General features: G+C 68.2%; 2 protein-coding genes across 8 annotated transcripts; both read right to left on the bottom strand.

Annotated features, from left to right (window-relative positions):
* Positions 1–1327: 1327 nt before the first annotated feature.
* Positions 1328–6341, bottom strand: LOC135403651 (actin filament-associated protein 1-like 2). Of its 2 annotated transcripts, none has more exons than XM_064637864.1 (8): positions 6026–6341; positions 3298–3426; positions 3120–3194; positions 2936–3012; positions 2636–2717; positions 2346–2563; positions 1767–1946; positions 1328–1577 (listed from the first exon to the last, which is right to left on the bottom strand). In XM_064637864.1, the coding sequence occupies exons 1-8, from the start codon at positions 6339–6341 to the stop codon at positions 1425–1427; spliced, it is 1230 nt and encodes a 409-aa protein (XP_064493934.1). In that variant the 3' UTR covers positions 1328–1424. The 2 variants fall into 2 exon arrangements, with proteins under 2 accessions (XP_064493934.1, XP_064493935.1); XM_064637865.1 differs by having other exon boundaries at positions 1492–1577; positions 1759–1946.
* On the bottom strand, positions 6333–18198 carry DMTN (dematin actin binding protein). 6 transcript variants are annotated; one of them, XM_064637871.1, is made up of 17 exons: positions 18079–18197; positions 12272–12335; positions 11967–12023; positions 11299–11373; positions 10993–11148; positions 10810–10854; positions 10563–10674; positions 10398–10454; positions 10159–10311; positions 9965–10074; positions 9772–9877; positions 9253–9314; positions 9090–9138; positions 8425–8432; positions 8121–8180; positions 7942–8022; positions 6333–7851 (listed from the first exon to the last, which is right to left on the bottom strand). In XM_064637871.1, exons 3-17 carry the CDS (start codon positions 11982–11984, stop codon positions 7738–7740), a joined length of 1206 nt encoding a protein of 401 aa, XP_064493941.1. In that variant the 5' UTR covers positions 11985–12023; positions 12272–12335; positions 18079–18197; the 3' UTR covers positions 6333–7737. The 6 variants fall into 6 exon arrangements, with proteins under 6 accessions (XP_064493941.1, XP_064493940.1, XP_064493939.1 ...); XM_064637870.1 differs by lacking the exons at positions 6333–7851; positions 7942–8022; positions 8121–8180 and having other exon boundaries at positions 8356–8432; positions 11299–11370; positions 11967–12042; positions 18079–18198; XM_064637869.1 differs by lacking the exons at positions 6333–7851; positions 7942–8022; positions 8121–8180 and having other exon boundaries at positions 8356–8432; positions 11299–11370; positions 18079–18198.
* Positions 18199–18597: the final 399 nt, after the last annotated feature.

Genomic DNA, 18597 nt, shown 5'->3' with positions numbered 1-18597 from the left:
AGGCCAGGGAAAGGATGCTGGGGAGGAAGAGAAGAGGAGGGATGCTGGGGAGGATGGGAAAAGGAAGGATTCTGGGAAGGAAGAGCAGGGAAGTGATGCTGGGGAGGAATGAAAGAAGGATGCTGGGGAGGAAGGGAAGGGGAAGGACGCACAGGATTAAGGACTGGGAAATCATGGCACAACACCACGTTCATGGGCACCACAGCCCTCACCCCAGCCCCCGGGATTGGGGTGCATGGGGTGCAAGGGAGGACCCTGCTGCACTCTTGGGAGGAGCACCCAGCCCCTCTCACCTGCCTGCGAGGGCCGGGCACTGCCCAGGGCATTGCTGCTGGCACAGGTGGGCAGTGCAGACACGGGTCTCCTGCGCTGCCCTTGCACTGCCCGGTCCAAACTCTGCTGCTGTGGAAGGAAATATTGGGAGAATCCCGCGGGCAAGAGGACGGTGGGAGCCCGTCTCCCCACCCCGGGGGTGGCATGAGCAGGTTACCAGCTGCTGCAGCCGCTCTGCGTTGGAGTAGAGGTGCTTGGGGGCCTCGGCTGGCAGGGGGTGCCCAAAGGGGTCATCCATGTAGGTGTTGGGGGTGGGCACACGGCGCAGCATCAGCCCGCTGCGAGCAGGAGAGGGGGCCCGTTAGTTCCCACACCCCACAGAGCAGCTGGAGGGCTGGGGGTGGCCCTGCCTCGTCCAGAAGCTCCTTACCCGGCAGCAGGGCGGCTGCTGGCATCGCCAGGCTGAGGGGGCTTGCTGTGGGGTCCGTCATCACCCGCCGGCTCCCCTCCTCCCCTGGCCCGCAGGGTCTTCAGCCAGGCTTCCCTCTCCTCATCCGACCGGGCCTGGCGTGGGGCGGGGGGGTCCAGGCTCAGCGCGTGCCCCCCCCTTGGCGGGAGGGATGTGAGGGCACCGTGGCCGCCCCTCACCTGCAGCAGGGCGAGCTCCCGGCCCCGCTGGGCGATGCGGATGCGCAGGTTCTGGGGGGACCCGGCGGCCGCCCCGGGGGAGACCTCGCAGCCGTCCAGGCGCAGGGCGCAGACGGGGCGCTGGGCAGGGCCGGGCTCCGGGAACATGCGCAGGGCTCCCTGGCGCACGGCACACCACAGCCGCTGCCAGCGGCCCCGCAGCCGCACCGCCAGGAACCCTGCGGGCCGGGAGCCCCCGTCAGCAGCACCGTGAGGGGGGCAGGACCCCCCCTCGCCCCCTCCCCACGCACCCCACCTCCTTTGGTGTCCTCGCCGGGCCGCGGGCTGCACGTGGGGCTCTGCCGGGAGCGATCCTGTTCCTCCTCCTCTTCCTCCCTGCCGAGCTGGGGGCCGGCAGGCTGAGAATGGGGGTGCAGAGAGCCCCGACTCTGCGGGTTTCACACCCCACCCCACACCCCAACTCCCTCCCCAAGCCAACCCTTCCTTGGTGTCACCCAGCAGGGTCACCAGGACGTGGAATCGGGTGTGCTCCTGGCCCTGTCCCATGCCCGGGTCCCCCTGGACAAGCTCACCCTGCTGAGCCTCGAGGAAGGGGACGCCGGGGCGCTGAGGGCTGCCAGCCCCCCGGGGGCATCGCTGCTGACCTCCTCGATCACCTGCCGAGGGAAACGGGGAGCGCTGCACCCCGGGCTCCTGCTCCCCCTCTAACAGGGCTGCAACACCCCCGGGAAGGGAGCTGGGAGCAGACAGGATCACCCCCAGCCCCCCCGGGAGCACTCCAGCAGGGCCGTGCCCCCGTTTCTCCCTGCCCACCCCGCTCCTGCCCGGCTGCAACACCTCCAAACCTTCCTCCAGTCCTCAGCCTGCTGCCGGCTCTGGAAGCCGATGACCAGCACCTCTCCTGCTGTGCCTGTCACCTTCAGGGCGTGGGGCATCTTCTTGCCTCGCTTGTCCTTGTAGGTGACGCGGCAGCCCCGCAGGTCCAGCTCCAGCACCGGCTGCAGGTCGGCGGCACACCTGAAGCACTGCGGGGGCACGGGGGGTCAGCAGGGTGTGGAGACCTCCTCCCAACCTCCATCCATCCATCCATCCATCCATCCATCCATCCACTCATCCATCCATCTGTCCACCCATCCATCCATCCACCCATCCACCATCCATCCATCCATCCAGCTATCCCTCCATCCATCCACCCATCCATCCATCCCTTCATCCATCCATCCCTTCATCCATCCATCCCTCCATCCCTTCATCCATCCACCCACCCACCCCTCCATCCACCCCTCCATCCAGCTATCCCTCCATCCATCCATCCACCCATCCATCCATCCCTTCATCCATCCACCCATCCCTCCATCCACCATCCCTCCATCCATCCTCCCCCCCACCTGCCCATCCCTCCTCCTCCTCCCCCAGCCCCTCACCAGCAGCACGTGCTCCCGGACAATGAAGAGCTGCTTTGCCCACTGTCCCAGCCAGCGTTTCCTCCAGAGGAAGCCGCAGAGCTGGGCCTCGGGGCGCCCGGGGGGCTCAGCCTCGGGGCTGGTGCCCAGCGGCCACCTCAGGTAGTGGGCACGGTCCGTCACACCCTCCTCCTCCTCCTCGTACGACTCGTAGTGGCTGCTGTCGGTGTCGGCCCCGCCTGCGGGCCGGGGCGGGGTCAGGGGGGTGGGCGCACGCCGGGGCTGGGCGGGGGGCGCGGGGGGGTCCTCACCGGAGCAGCCGCTCTGGGGTTCCGCGTCTTCGTACGAGTCGTCGGCCGGTGGGGACGGTGAGACACCCCCCAGCACCTTGTTCTGGGGGGAGAAGGGGTGCTCCAAAGGTGCTGCCCCCCCCAGCCTGGACCTCTTGGGGTCCCCGAGGCACCTGAAGCGGGTGGGACCACGGGGACCTTCCCTCCCCCGCCTGAGTGAGGTTTCAGTGCAGGGGTGGCCACCGGTGCCCCTCTGCCATCGCTTGTGCCGCTGCCAGAGCCCCCCGCAGCCCCTCCATCGCCCTCCAGTGCCCCCCTTACCCCTCCGTGCAGGCTGGGGGCGCTGGCCGGGCGGCACTCGCAGCCTCTCCCTCCCGCTGCATCCGCCGTCCTGGATCCTGGGGGGAAAAGCGGGACTGGCAGCGGCGTTGTGGGGCGGAGAGGGGTCGGGCACCCCCAGCCGTGCGCGGCGGAGAGGGAGGGTGGGTCGGAGCGCGGGACTCACCCGGGCCGGTCCAGCCCTGCGGGGTCCCCGGGGAGGGCGAGAGGCAGCGCATGATCATGTACTCTGCATCCTCTGCTGCGGGGGGAGCGCCCGGTCACAGCCCCGCCCCTGCGCCCTTCCCGGCTGCCCACCGGGCACCCACCGGGGGCTTCCCCCCGCCCTCCGGCCCCGCACTCACACGGGGGGCTCTGCAGCCGGGACAGGAGGTCGGACACCGACTTTTTCTTGGCCCGAGCCGCGGCGCTGAGGCTCTCCCGGTCCAGGATGAGCAGGAAGGACCGCAGGTCCGACAGCAGCTTGTCCAGGTCTGCGAGGGGCAGGGAAGTGCCACCGCAGCCACCAGAGGAGGGCGGGCAGGGGCTCCTCGATGCCAGAGGGTGACGTGCCCCATCCCACTGGTCGTGCCCCCGCTCCAGCACCTGCCCCTGCCCTGCACAATCCCACTATTGACAGGCCCAGGGGCACGGGGGAGGATGAGGAGGGGGGCTGGGGACCCGCGGTGGTGAAGGCTCCTCTGTGTGCCCTCACAGAGCCGGTTTGTTCCCGGCTGGGCGAGGGGAGCCACAGCCTGGGGGCTGCGCTGGGCACACGGAGGAGGAGGAGGAAAAGGACGAGGAGGAGGAAGAGGAGGATGAGGAGGATGAGGCCTGGCACGTGGGAGCAGCTGATGAAGGCTGAAATGCTGAGCATTCCCCCAGTGCCTGCTCCGAGGGCAGGGAGCAGGGTTGGGTCTCAGCACCCACCAGGGACCCCAACTCTACCGTGCCAGGAAGGAGGGATGGAGCGGCACAAGGAGCTGCTTTGTGCCAGGGAAGATGGGAATCCTGCAGCCTGTGCAGTGGGATGGACAGTACTGTGTCCCCCCCACGGCCCCCCGAGGCGGGGGAGACATGGGGGGCTGTGGGCACAGGGAGAGGGCCCCTCTGTCCCCCAAAGGTGGCAGCTCGGGGTCTGGGCTCTGTGCAGGTGTTTCCTGCACTGAGGGAGCACATGGCAGGACATGCAGGAACACCCCCAGCCCCACTCCCACAGAGCCCCTTCACCCTGGGCACCTTCACACAGGAAGGGGCAGATGGCCCCTGAGCTGCCCCGGGGTCACTGCCTGGCTCCCCTCGGGCTCCGTCCTGCTGAGCAGCTGGAAGTGGTTTGCACGGCCCTGCTCCGGGCTCTGTTCCCTGCTCCCAGCTGGGATCAAACGTTCCAGACCCGCTGCTGGAACCCACCACCTCCTGGCACAGGGTCTGCCCCTCCTCGAGTCCCCCTGACATTTCCCAGCTGGAACAGGGACAATCCCAGCGAAACCACCGCTGGCCAGGACACTGCCCAGTGACCCCCTGCAGTGCCCCAGGTGACCCCGACATCCCACATCCCTAAATCCCATATTTCTCCAGGCTAGCAGGGATGCAGTGCACCCCAAAGAAGGTGCCAGCCCCCAGGGGAGGTGAGGGCAGGTGGGGGAAGGAGCCCACCACTCCCACGTGCATTACAGGGGCCATGGGCGAAGCCCCCTGGGATGTGCTGGCACAGGGGGACCCCCTTCCCCTTCCAGTGTCCCCAGTTTGGGAGCACACACCCTGCCCGGGGGGAGAGGAAACATCTGGCAGTGCAGTGAGGCTGAGCAATGCCGGAGCTGGGCCCAAACATCTGGATTTCCCTGGAAACTGGGGAAGGGAAGGGAAGGGGGGGGACACCAGCTCCCTGGAGGAAAAGCCTGGAGTGGGAGGGGGAGAGCAGGGGCTGCCTGAAGGGACCCACGTGCAGCGTGGGGGACATGGGGACTGTCCCCCCTGCCCAGCGTGCCTGGCTTTGCCCCTCCCTCCCTCTCTCTTCTCCTCCGCCCAGGCCGAATTCCTCGGCAATGACATCTCCGTCCACTCACCCCTTTGCCCTCCCTGCAGCCCCCCACCCCCCTCATGGCGCTCCCCCCTCGGTGGGGCAGGGAATCCATGCCCGGCCGTGCCCACGGCCAGTGCAGGGCAGGCAGGGGCTGCCCTCAGCCGTGGCCTCGTGCCAGCTGCCTGTGCCGTGCCAAGGGAAAGGCAGCCGGGATGGAAAACATCTGCCTCGGTCTCCAGGGCGGGAGGAAAACGCCTCCCCCCCACCCAAAACACGGCGTGGTCTCCTAGCAAAGCTCCCTGCTCTCCCACGGGACGTGTCCCGGCACGGTGGCATCCTCATCCTCATGGCATCCGCATCCTCATCCTCGGGGGAGGAGGAAGGCCAGGGGGGGAGGAAGGAGAGGGCTTGCCCAAGGGATGCCGTGGGAGCGCTCGATGCCTGGGTGATGCCCGCACCCCGGGGGGGATGAGGGGGCTGGAATTCGGGACTGGCACCTCTGCCCTGCATCCACGTGGATTTTGATCCGCTGCGGGGTGCAGAGGCGGTGGCAGCGGCTCGGGGGGACCCCGGGGGTGGCTCTGGCCCAGCGCGGGATGACTCAGAGGAGGTTGGAGGCCGCCCCGAGCTCTCCTGCCCGCGGCGTGACCCGTCATGTGGGGAGGCTCCAGGCCACGGCTCCAGGGCGGGGACGCTCCCCCACGGCCGCTGCACCCCCCAAAACTGCCCCTGGGAGGGCGCTGGAGAAACCCCTGGCACCCCCCTCCCTGCCGTGGCACCCCAGTGCTGGGGGGCACCCCGTCCCTGCTCCTTCCCCCCCCGCACCCTTCCCGCAGCCCCCCGCACCTTCCACCACCCCAAATCCCCACTCTGCCCCCTTTTCACCCTCTCCTCCTTCTCTTGCACCCCTTTTCCCCTTCCACACCCCCCGGGCACCCCCACGCCCGGCCGCACACTCGTGGGCACCCCCACGCAGCGCCCCCCGCACCCTCTACCCTCTTTCCCCCCCCTTTTTTAGGCTCGTACCCCTCCCCTCCTCAGCCTCGCATCGCTTTGTGCCCCCCCCGTACCTCTCTGCCGGGACATGGTGCGGGAGCGCTCACATCGCGGCGGGAGCGGGATTGGGATCGGGACCGGGATTGGGATCGGGACCGGGGCAGGGGCAGCGCTGTCCCGGCCCGGCTCGGCTCGCACACGCCCTGAGGGCCCCCAGCACAGCCCGGCCGGGGCGGGAGGAAGGCGGGGAAGGGCTCCGCATCCTCCTCGGAGCACCATCGCCATCTGCAGGGACCCGCGCTCGGGGACAACGGGGGGTCTGGGGGGATTTTGGGAACGGGGAGGGAGGGGGGGGAAGCAAAGCAGCGGAGCCGGGCCGGGTAAAGCCATTTCACCTTTAATTGTAAGCAAAAAATCACTCTCACGCGGATTCTCCGACACCAGCAAATAAAATAAACTCTAACAAAAAAACAGAGAAAGTGAATCACTGTAGTCCAGTCCGAAAACAACCCATATTTATATATATATTTATAGATATGTCGTTTGTAGCAGTGAAAGGCAAGTATGGGCCAGTGAATTCCCGATAAATTACATTCTTTACATCCCAACAAGGTCTAGCGGCTGGAAAGTGGCTGGAAACAGAAACCGGGGAGCGTGGGGGGAAAAGGGGGGTGCGGGGGGAGAGGGGTCCTGCCCAAAACGTGTGCGGGGAGAGGGGAGGGGTGTGAGGAGGGGAGGTGCTGCCCGGTGCCGAGCCCTGCCTGCGCGGCCGGACGGGGGGTGGTGGGGACAGGGACAATGCCCTGCCCAGCCCCCCGGTGGCCGCGGTGCCCATCGAGCCGTGCCCTGCTCCAATCCATCGCCCCAGTTCATCGTTGCCCAGTTCATCGCCCCAGTGCCCCCCTGCACGCCCCCAGTGCATCCCCCCCTCCCCTCCTGCACCCCCCCCCAGTGCATCCCCCCTTCCCCTCCTGTACCCCCTCTCCCAGTGCATTCCCCCCCGTGGGCACATCTGCCCATGGAAATGCACCAAGAGCTGCCCCAGGGTCCCACTGAGACCCCCCTCCCCAAATTCATCCCAGGTGCTCCCCCTCACCCCCCTCCCAGCCCTGCCCCACTCCTGCCCAGTGCCAGGGGGGTTTGGCAGTGTCCTTGGGGGTCCTCGCTACAGCAGCTGGCACGGGAGGGACCCGGGGGGGTGTCAAAATTGGGGGGGGGGGGCTGGAGTGGGGCAGGGTGGGATGGCAGCCTGGTTTTTCCCGGGAGAACATCAGTCTGGCAGTGAGTCGGCCCCCGGGCTCTTCCCAAGTCTCAGGGTGGGAGAGGGGCACTCCAGGGGGCACAGAGGCACCCAGGGGGCACAGGGGCACCCAGGCTGTGGGGGCTGAAGGTAGCAGACCCCCAGGGAGGAGGGAAACCCCCCCCATCCAGTGCCCACCCTCCGGAGCCAGTGTGCTCCCGACCGGCTGAGAGCAGAGCCGGGCACTGCCCCTGCCAGTGGTCCCGGGAGGGGTGTAGGGGGGGGAAAAAAGGGGGTACAAAGCCCAGAGACGCCCCCAAACCACCCCTCCTGGCTGAACCGTGCCTGCCCCGGGGCGGGGGCTGCCCCATCACCCCGTGGCCAGGCAGGTTCGAGCCCCTCCCGAGCCCGTTTCCCACGGGAGGAGCAAGGCCAGGAGGGATGGGGGTAGGTCTGGGGGTGTGGGAAAGGGGCCCTAAAAACCGGCTGAGAGCCCTAAAGCGGGTACACGGCGCGACACGGACTGGGCTCGGGGCCGGGCGGGGCTCAGAAGAGGAAGGCTTTCTTCTTCAGCTCGTTGCGCTTCCAGAGGGCCAGTTTGCTGAACTCCTCCGGGGGCATCTCAAAGACCTTCAGGAAATCCTCGGGGGACAGGTGTCTCTGTGTGGGGGCAGAGGGGATGGTGACGGGGTGCAGGGACCCCCCGTTGCACCCCCACCCCCCCCAAAAAACCCCTGGCACGGCCCCTACCTCCAGCCTGGTCCTGTCCACGCCGGGCGGCAGCTTCACGCGGCCTCGGTTCGTCACCATCAGCATCTCATAGGGGTAGATCTGTGGGGGGAAAGGGGGGCACACACAGCTGTAAGACCCTCTCACAGCCCCCTCCCAGCCCTGTGCAAGCCCCCCAAGGCCCCCCCAGCCCCACTCACCTTCTGCTCCAACATGCTGGGCAGGGAGTTCCCTCTGTCCATGCGCCCGCGTTGGCCGTTCTGGGGGGGGCAAAAGCCTGGTGTCAGCCCGGCCCCCCCTCCCCAAAGGGCTGCTCTCCCCCACCCGAATCCATGCCAAGGTGGTGGGCTCCAGCCTGGCATGGCACAGCCCCCCTCCCACCTCCAGCTGGCCTCTGTCCCCTCTGGGATCAGTCCCAGAGGTATCCCAGGTGTGTCCCCCCCCATCCCATCATACATCACCCTCTCGCTGGGTCTCGGTCCTGGCAGCCAGGTGAGTTCTTACCTGCAGGGCTGGCAAACAGAGGAGCAGGGCTCAGCCCTGGGCACCCCTGTTGTGACCCCCCCAGCACCCTCCCCCAGGTGATGAGAAGCCCCCAGAGGTTGTTCTCCAGCCTCTGCTGAGCCCAGGTTTGCCCCGCACTCCCAATCCCTTGGGGCATCCCCACATCCCACCCGAACATCCCACTTCGCCCAGGACAACCCCACATGTCTGGGATGTCCACACATCCCCTGGAACACCCCCCTATCTCCAGGACATCCATGAATCTCTGGGACATTCCCACATCCCTCAGGGCACCCAGGACATCCCTGCAACTCCAGGACATCCCCACATCCCCACGGACATCCCCATATCCCCTGGGAAACCCCCACAACTCTGGGACATCCCCACATCCCTGGGACATCCCCACAACTCCAGGACATCCCCACATCTCCTGGGAAACCCCCACAACTCCAGAACATCCCCACATCCCTGGGATATCCCCACATCCCTGGGACACCCACACAACTCCGGGACATCCCCACATCCCCCCCAACATCTACACATCCCCTGGGACACCCCAACATTTCCAGGACGTCTCCACATCCTTGGGACATCCCCCCATCCCCTGGGACTCCCCCACACCCCCTCTCCCAAAAATCAGTCCCATTCCATGGGCTGATCCTCACCTGGACTGCCCTTCTCGCTCCCCGCCGAGCCGAACTCTGCCGACTGCAGCTGCAGGGGGACAGGGGACAGGGGACAGGGTCAGAGCAGGGCCACCCCCCGAGCCTGTCCGGGGTGGGGCATGACCCCAGGAGTGCGGGGGGGCCGCTGCTGCTGCCCACTCACCCGGGTGAGGGTGCTCCTGCCCGAGGCTGGCAGGGAGGAGCTCTTGTAGCTCGTGTGCAGGGCTGGAAGGGAGGAGAGATGGTCAGGGGGGCAGGCAGGGAGGTGGGAGCTGGCAGGAACATGGGAGAGGCAGGCAGGGACGTGGGAGCTGGCAGGGATGCGGGAGGTACAGGCAGGGATGTAGGAAGCATGGGCAGGGATGTGGGACCTGCCAGGGGTGCAGACGGGAATGTGGGAGGTACAGGCAGGGATGCAGGCAGGGATGCAGGAGCTGGCAGGTGTACAGGTAGGGATTGGGAAGTATGGGCAGGGGTGCAGGCATGGATGCCGAAGAGCAGGCAGGGATGTGTGAAATACAGGCAGGGATGCAGGCAGGGATGCAGACAGGGGTGCAGGAGGTACGGGCAGGGGTGCAGGAGGTACGGGCAGGAGTGCAGGAGGTACGGGCAGGAGTGCAGGCAGCCAGAGCCAGCGGGTGAGGCAGGAAGGGCCGGGCTGTGGGATGAACACCCCACATACACGTGTGGAAGGGCGTCCGGTCCGGCAGCGAGCGGGTTTTTCTCCGGATCGGGAGAGATTTCTCCATCTCCTCCTTCAGGATCAGCTTCCCGAGGTTGGAGGTGACCTGGGGACGAAGGGAAAGCGCGTTGGGAGCAACATCAACACCCCCCCAGCCCCTCCCGAGGCGCCGCCCGCCCGCTCTGCCCCTCACCTTGCTCAGCTCCTGCTTCTGGAGCTCCCGCAGGTTCTTCATCTCCTCCGTCAGGTCCTCGTCCTCCTCCTCCCCTCTCTTGGAGGCCATCCGCCTCCTCCACTCCGTCTCTGCGGGCACAGGGGGGTGTCAGAGCCCTTCCCGGCACCCCACGGGGGTCTCTGAGCGGGATAAAGCCCCCCATCCCCACCTACCCACGACGGCCAGGGACGGGGGGCACGGCCAGTAGTCGGTCTCGATCTTGGCGGGCTGGTTGGGGTCGGGGGGCTGCGCCGCCGGGAACTTGGAGGATTCGATGATCAAGTCCTCGATGAGATGCTTCCCGTGGTGGGCGCTGGAATGGTGGTCTGGGGGGTGCAGGGGGGGGGTGAGGCAGTGCCTTTTGGGGCGCCCCATCCCACGGGACAGACCCCCCCCAAACACCCACACTCACCTTTCTGCCGGTAGATCGGGGGCTTCTTGTATATGTTGAGCTCCGTCGTGTCGGTCTCTGGAAGGAGAAAGGGGGGTCGAGGGGTGTGCAGGGACCACCAGGGTGGGTTTGGCAGTGCCAGGGGGGCCCACCGTGGGTGATGTCCCAGTGCCAGGGGGGTCGTACCGGGTCGGTGGAAGTGCTGGACGCTGCTGCGGGTGGAGGAGCCGCCCTGGCGCGAGGCGGGCACGGGGGTGCTGGTGGGGGGCTGCCGGCTCTCCAGCCACTCCCGGATGACCTGCAGGCAAACAGGGGGGAGCAGCCATCAGCCAGACCTCCCCTCCCCAGAATTCGGCATCGCCCCCTCCTCCTCCTCCTCCTCCCCAGAATTCCGCCCCCTGCATCCCAAGCCCCAAGCGGTGCCGTTACTCACCTCCGGAGACGGAGGGGGAGAGATGGATTTGGGAGACAGGGAGCGCTGCAGGGAGGCAAGAAGCATTTTATTCCACTTTATTCCGGCAGCCCCACAGCTGGGATTCCTCCCCCCCCCCTCCATGATCCCTCCCCTTCCCCAAAAACACCCCGGGGGACACGGGCAGCCCAGGGGCATCCTCACCTCCCGGCTCCGGGGCAGCTCCACGTGCTCCATGAGCGAGTAGGTGAAATGGGGTTCATAAATCATCAGGTCGGGGCGCTCGATGTCCAGGATCGCCTTGTCCTTAGGGATGGCAGCCAGGTCCTTGTATCCCAGGACCTCGTTGTCCATTTTGGCCTGGAAAGGAGGGAAAACACCTTCATTTGGAGAGCGGAAAGGGGATATTTGGGAACGTGGCCCTGCCAGGGTGATGGAGGGGTTTGAGGAGGCGCATTCCTGTCCCCACGGGTGGAGGGATGTGGTGGGAAGGTGGGAATGGCTTCTTACCACGATGCTGGAGGGCGATCCAGGAACGCTGGATCCACGGGAAGAACAGACGCTCCCAGGGGAGGTCAGTGGCTGCTGGATGGAAAAGGAGACATTTTAGGCCAGGAAGGGGCTCAGGGTTGTGTTTGGGAACCTGGGGCGCGGCAGGGGGGCCGGGGGACAGCCATGGTGCCCATGGACCTCAGTGCCCCGGGATAAAGATTCCTTGGGTATTTCTGGCTGGGCACTGGGGTCTCCTTTGCTCCTCTGGGGACAGGGGACAGTGCCTTGGCCAGGACACGCTGCCACTAGATGGTGCTGCCAGGCTGGGCTGGGAGGAGGAGGAGGAGGAAGGCAGAGCCCTGCTAAGGGCATCCCATTCCCACATGTCCTTGGCCACCAGCCCTTGCCCTTGGCCACCAGCCACTGCCTGCATGTACCCAGCACCCTGCCTGCATCCCCAGCACTCTGTCCTGCACCCCCAGCCCCTGCTTGGAACCCTAGTCCCTGCTTCGACCCCCAGCATACTTTCTGGACCCCCAGCACCCTGTCCTGGACCCCCAGCCCCTGCTTGGACTCCCAGTCCCTGCTTGGACCCCCAGCACACTGTCCTGGACCCCCAGCATCCTTTCTGGACCCCCAGCACCCTGCCCACATCCCCCAGGACCCTGCCCACGGCCCCCCCTTACCTTCTGCAGTCTTTCCATTCAGCTGTGGGCGGGAGAGGTTGTGTCAGTCACAGGGTCCTGTGGGGACAGCAGAGGGCTGGGGGCACAGCCAGGGTGGGCACAGAGCACCCCCATGTTGGTCAGGGGCGAGGTGCCCACATCCCACCACCCTCCTGCCATGGGGCAGCCCCCCAGACACCAAACCCTGAGGTGACAGGAGGCTGGTACGTCCCCCCCTGCCAAATATCGCTGTGCTGGCAGCAGGACAGGCTTCCCAGGGGGTGCCACTGTCCCCCAGGCAGGGGGGACAGGCACGGGGCACTCACCGCTGCCTCTGTGGCTCCACATCCCTCTGGACGCCGACACCGGGCTGGGGCTCGGATATTCCCTCTGCAAGGGAGACAGGAGAGGTGACGGTGACTCACAGGAAGGTGGAGCTCCACCTCATCCCCGCCGCTGTCCCTGCGGACCCCGGTGCCCGGCCGTGTGTCCCCTGCCCGTGCCGGCTGCCTGGCGGCTGCTGACGGTGCTGGCAAGCGGGAGCAGCGGGAATGACGCCCTTTTGTCCGGCGGCCTCGAGAAGGCTCCAGCGGGAGCGGGACGGGCGTGCTGTGCTCAGCCCCCCACAGCCCCCCGGGGCCTCGGCCCTCCCTGTGCTTTACACCCACAATGCCGCGCACACAAAGGGGAAAATTCCCCATTCTCCTCAAAACTTCTCCTCTCGGAGGGGGGAGGGAGTTGGGAAAAGCCTCGTGCGAGCCGGGCAACAACAGTGCTGGAACCCTCCGGCCCTGAACCCCAATCCTGGGCGTGGGCTGGGGGGTGTCACCGCCTCTGGGGACCCCGACCCTGCTGTCCCCCAGCCCCACGGCCCCCAGGACGGGCGAATCACCCCTTGTGGGATGCAGAGATGGAGAAGGAGCAGGTCTGAGAAATCTGGGAGCATCCTCCCGCTGCCGGCACGAGGGTCCAGCCCAGCATGAGGAGGCCCTGCCAGCAGCTCCATCCCCCCCCCAGCCACAAATGACCCCCATATTCGTCACCGGAGAGGGCTTTTAACCCTCTCACCCCCACCCCCAGCACCTCCCAGCCCCCCCGGGGGTCCGCAGCGCCGTGGGCCGGTGGGACGGGATGGGCCCCTAGCGCGGCACAAGGCGGCATTGTCCGGGCACATCCATGAGCTCACACTTTCCAGCGGCGGGGCCAGGGCAGCCCCCCGGCCTCCGGTCACACCCCCGGGGGCGTTTGGGACACCGGCGGGGCCGCGGTGGCAGCGAGCAGATGGATGCGATGGCGGAGGAAGCGGCGGGAGCGGCGGGAGGGGGTGCGGGGACGGCTGGATGCGGACGCCGGAGGGGAAGGAAAAACAACCCCGAGCCGGGGGGTGCGGAGAGATGCCAAAAAACCTGGCGAAGGGTGCCAGGGCTGCACAACCAGCTCGGCCACGGTGTGTGTCTGTCCCGGTTCCCCCCCCCCCGCGCCGGGGGACGCGGGGACATCTTATCTGGCGCAGGCAGGGAGCCACCGCCCCGATGGCAGCCGCGCTCCCCATGGCAACATCCAATCTCCCCGCAAGCCCGCTGGCAGGTGCCCCGCGTGTTCCCGAGATAAGCGTGTTTGGGATTTTCCCGGCCAGGAGGGCGAGAGGAAGAGGGGAGGGTGAGGGGGGGACGCGCCGTTCCCCCCTCCCAGGGCGATGCTGAGGGTACCCAGGGAGCATCGCCGGAGCGGGGAGGGAAAGGAGCCGGGCAGGGAGTCACGGGAAGAGTGGTGGAGGAGGGAGGGAGGGAGGGACAGACAGACAGGACACGCGCCGGAGGGGGCTCACCGGGATGTGGGGGTGCTGGTCCCCCCCACCACCTCCTGTCCCCGGGTTGGGGGGGCCGTGGCGAGGGCTGTGCTGCAGCGGGAAGAGGCCGGTTCCCTCCTCCCCACCCCGAGGAAATCCGGATTTGACTTTTCGCAGCCGCCAAAGCCATCAGCGCCCGGCCCTGGGCCAGGGGCCAGGCTGGGAGAACCCCCCCCACTGCCCGCGGGGGAGCGGGCAGGGACCCCCTCAGCCTTCCTCCCTTCGCCCTCCTCCTCATCCTCCCTTCCTCGCCCCTGCCGCGGTGCGGGGCAGGAGCCCCCCGGTGTCCCCGCAGCCTCCCCGGCTCCCCGCCAGCGGTGGAAGCGGGGGGGACACGCGGGGTCACAAGTTCCCCGAACAGACGGTTCCCACCAGCCCTGGGAACGGCGTCCGGTGTTTCCCAGCCCAGCCCCGGCCTCCTCCTGCTCCTCCTGCTCCTCCTCCCGACACAAACCCCAAACAAACACAGCCCGGGAGAGGCCCGGAGCATCCTCCACCGGGGGAAAACCGAGGCACCGCCGCACGTGGGGCCCCACCGGCAACTTGATCGCGACCACGGGAGCACGTGGGTCCCCGACCCGCGGCCGAACGGTGTCCGGTTCCTCCTTTGTCCTGTTTCTCCCTTTTCCATCCCCACCGGGGCATCTCCCGGCGGCGGGAGCGACCCCGTGCCTATCGACAGCCCAGCCCATCGCTTCCGTGCCACTGCACCCCGCTCGGGGACCCCGGTGGCCTTAAAAGCCACCAGCTGGCAGCGCCAGGCCGCGGGGGTTTTTCCGTGCCCGGGATGGAAGGTGCGTCCTGCGGCGGGCACGGGGATGCTCCGAGCCTCAGTTCGCCGGGTTGCGGGAGCAGCAACCCGCCCACCCCATCCCGGGGCGGATGGAGACGGAGAGGAGGCATTTCCACCTCCTCGGTTCCTCCCCTCCAAGGAATCTGGGCCAGCCCACCCGCTCTCCCGCTCCCTCAGCGCTGCCGGGAGGCTCCGAGCCCTCAGACAAGTTTAGAGCGGGGATACCCGGCCCTCACCCCAAAGCTCCCGGTTGGGGGGGTCCGGCCCCGGCCCCCCTGCCCCGCTGGCCACGCCGCAGCCCGCTTTGGGCCGCGGCTCACGTGGCACGTAATCTGGGATCAGAGTGGGATTAGCCTGCTCATCCCGCACGCGGAGGGACCCGCTGGGGGTGTGTGCGGAGGCCGCGCCCTCCGGGGCTCCCCGTGGGGGTCTGGTGGTGCCCCCCGGCCCCAAAGAGCCCCCCCCCCCCCAGTTCTGCCAGCTCTCTGGGAACAGCCCCCAGGGATGCCCAGCACCGGGAACCTCGGGGTGGGGGGGCCCTGGGCACCCCGATACCGGGCATGGGGCTGTCCCAGCGAGGTGCCCACCTGGCAGGACACGGGGGATGTGGCCGGGGGGTCCCCGGGGCCGAGGTGGCAGCTGGTGGCCCAGGTTTTCCCGGGAGAGGCAGGAATTAGCACTGCCTGAGCACCCGCCCTGCACGCCCACAGCCGGGGGGCTGAACCCCCGTGGAGGTGGTTCCATTCGTGGCCAAGAACTACGAGGGGGAGGCGCGTTTTGCACCCCAAATTCCCCCCTCCAGGTAGCCCCCCCATGCTCCGTGGTGGGAGTTTGGCCCCTTGGTGCTTTGCCAGGGGGGGCCAGGAAAAGCTGGTGGGGGGGGGGGGGGGGAGGCTCCAAAATCCCATGTCCACGGCAAAACTCCGACCACCACGGCCAGGGATCATCAAAGCCCTTCACGGAGAGGGGGGTGGGATGGGGAGTGCCCCCCCATTTAACAGCGCTGAGACCCCACAAGCTCACTCTGCAAGCGGGGCTGGGAATGGCAGGGCTGTCCTGGCCTCCTCCCTTGGGATACGCGGTGCCCATGGCAATGTCCCCGGGGGAGGAGGGCAGGGGGTGTCCCGGGGGGGTTGTGGAGCACTGTGATGCCCCGGGGGGTGGGGGGGAGCAGGTGAGGTGTCGGCCCTGTCCCCACGTCCCCGCCTCGGGTCACCGCCCTTCCTATTCCCGCGGCCCCCCGGCAAGGGCAGGGAGCAGGGGGGGAAAGGAGAGGACAAGACGTGGGGCTCCCTTCAGCCCTCTCCCCACCCCCCACAAATCCCCCGGGAGAGCCGGGAAAGGGGGGAGCGGCGGGAGACGGGAAAGCAAAGACCGGCCGCGGCGAACCGTCCCCCCCGCACCCCCCCCGGGGCGGCGCGTCCCCCACCCGCGTCCGCGTCCCCCCCTCCCGAGCCCCGCAGCGCACGGCCACTCACTCCCTCCCTCACTCACCTAGGCGCGGGGAGGACACCGCATCCCTCCGGCCGCGGGGCGCTGCGGGGGGACGCCCTCGGCCCGCTCCGCTCGCCCGGCCACCCGATCGCGCGTGGGGGCCACCGGGGCTGCGGCGGCTGCGGCGCATCCGAGAGCGTGACGGCGGGGCGGGCGAGAGGGCGAGCGAGCGGAGGAGCGGACGAGCCTATCTGCCACCGCCAGCCCCGCCGCCCTCGCCGCCCGATAACCGCGCCGGGGAGGGCGGGGGTGGGTTGCGTGGGAGGCTGCGTGGAGGGGTGGAGGAGCGCGCGGATGGGTGGGTGGGTGGGTGGGTGGATGGGTTGCGTGGGTGCCGCTCGCCTCTGCCCACCTCGCTCGCTGCTGGCTCAGTCCCTTTCCCAACAAGGGGAGAATTAGCCGGCATCATGACGAAGCAGTTATTGGCTCCCGCTCCTCCCGCTTCCCCGGCACAAAGAGGGAGGAAAACAGCGATAACCCGGCCTGCCCCGCTGCCAGGAACAGCCCGGACCCCCGGCACCACCCCTGCAGCCCCCGCTGCCAACCGGGCACGGCAGCCCCTGCTCCCCCTCACAGCCCCTCGCCGGGGTTTGGGCACCCCCAGCCCCGATCGGGGGAGCTGAGCACCCCACTGGGCTGTGACAGGGTGGGGGGGAGTGGTGGGGGGCACCTGCCGTCCAACCCGACGCCCAGGCTGGGTTTGGGGGTGCTGCGAGGGCGGCGCCCACCCCCCGCTGCCCTGGGAGGGGAAATCCGGCAGGAATCTCCATCCGCGGGGCCAGCAGAGCCCAGGAAGGGCCGGGAGGCGCTGAGGACCTGCCAAAATCAAGCCCTGGGCTCTGGCAGGGAGAGCTGATGTCCCTCCCCGCACATCCTGAGCCCTCCACATCCCGGGAATCCTTGGGATGAGCCCCCAGGGCTGGGCTGGGGCAGGGCATGGAGGTTGTGACCATCCCTAATCCCCCTGGAGCCGCTGGGAACACGGGCCTGGCTGAGGATCCAGGCACCCGGCACGGGAACGGTGCCACGGCTGGACCCCCCCGGGGGCGGCGGGGCTGCGTTGGTGCCGCAGCGCTGGGATCCAGCGTCTATTCCCGGCTCTGTGTGGGAGAGAGCAGCCTGCTGACAGCAGCTCCCTCTCTGGGTCCTCTCCCCAACGCTCTGCTCCCGCTGTTTGCTGCCTCCGTTCCTGTCCTGGCTCAGGGAAGGGCTGCTGGACCCCCTGGAAGCACGTCTGGGGGGATGCACTCTCAGGGGGATGCACGGGGGGGGATGGACACCCAGGGGGATGCACGGCCGGGGATGGACACCCAGGGATGAATAAATACCTGGGAGGGAGGAAACACACCCAGGGACGCACATCTGGGGGGGATACACACCCAGGGACGCACATCTGGGGGGGATACACACCCGGGGGGTGATACACACCCCGAGGTGAACGTCCGGGGGGGATACACCCCCGGGGGGATGTACACACGTGTCCTTCTGTGCCAGGGCCAGCCCGGCTCGCTGATCCACGAGCAGCCCGCGATGCCGCCGCGCCCCCGCGCTGAGGGGGCTCCGCCGGCCCCAGCCGCCCCCCCAGGGGCCATGCCCATGAATAATCGAGGCCGTGGCCGCCTCCCCCCCCCCCCCTCCCCACCACCACCACTAACCCAGTTTCTCAAGCATGAAGACGATCGCAGCGGCTGCTCGGGCGGATTCCACCTGCGCCCGGGGCCGCTCGGGCGCCTGAACCCGCCGTGGCACCCGCGGGGGGCTCAGCACCCCCCAACCCCCAGCCCCGCACCCCGAGGTGCCCGCAGGGATGGAGGGAGGAGTTTGGGAACGCACTTATCCCGCTCCAACCAGCCCCGGCGCGCTCCCAGAGCCCCCCCGTCCCCGTTCCCGCTGGGTCACCCCTGGTCCCGGCGGTGCTTCCAAAGCCGGGCCTAAGGCAGGAGGATGCCGGGGGGGTGCTGGGGGAGTTGTGAGGGGCACGGGGAGCGCGGCCCTACCTTCAGGGGAGCCCATGGCCCGCCGCAGGCAGCGCTGCCCGTCCGCCGGGAGCCATCCCTGCGCCGAGCATCCCCTCCCCTGCGCCGCACGGCACGTTGCCACAGCGACCGCCTCCCGCCGCAGCCGGCGGGATGGAGCGCGGAGGATGTGCAGGAGCATCCTTCGGCCTCCAGCCGGGGATGGAGGGGGCGCGGGAGCGGCCTCTGGGCTCAGGGAGGGATGGAGGGGGTGCGGGAGCATCCTTTGGATTCAGGGAGAGATGGAGGGGGTGCAGGAGCATCCTTTGGGCTCAGGGAGGGATGGAGGGGGTACAGGAGCTTCCTTTGGACTTGGTGAGGGATGGAGGGTGTGCAGGACTCTCTACTGGATTCAGTGAGGGATGGAGGGGGTGCAGGAGCATCCTTTGGGCTCAGGGAGGGATGGAGGGGGTGCAGGAGCATCCTTTGGGCTCAGGGAGGGATGGAGGCTGTGCAGGAACATCATTTGGATTGTGTGAGGAATGGGGGGTGTGTAGGACT

Source organism: Pseudopipra pipra, chromosome 28 (genome assembly GCF_036250125.1).
Source record: "Pseudopipra pipra isolate bDixPip1 chromosome 28, bDixPip1.hap1, whole genome shotgun sequence".
Lineage (NCBI taxonomy): Eukaryota > Metazoa > Chordata > Aves > Passeriformes > Pipridae > Pseudopipra > Pseudopipra pipra.
This window is presented reverse-complemented; position numbering and strand designations above follow the sequence as displayed.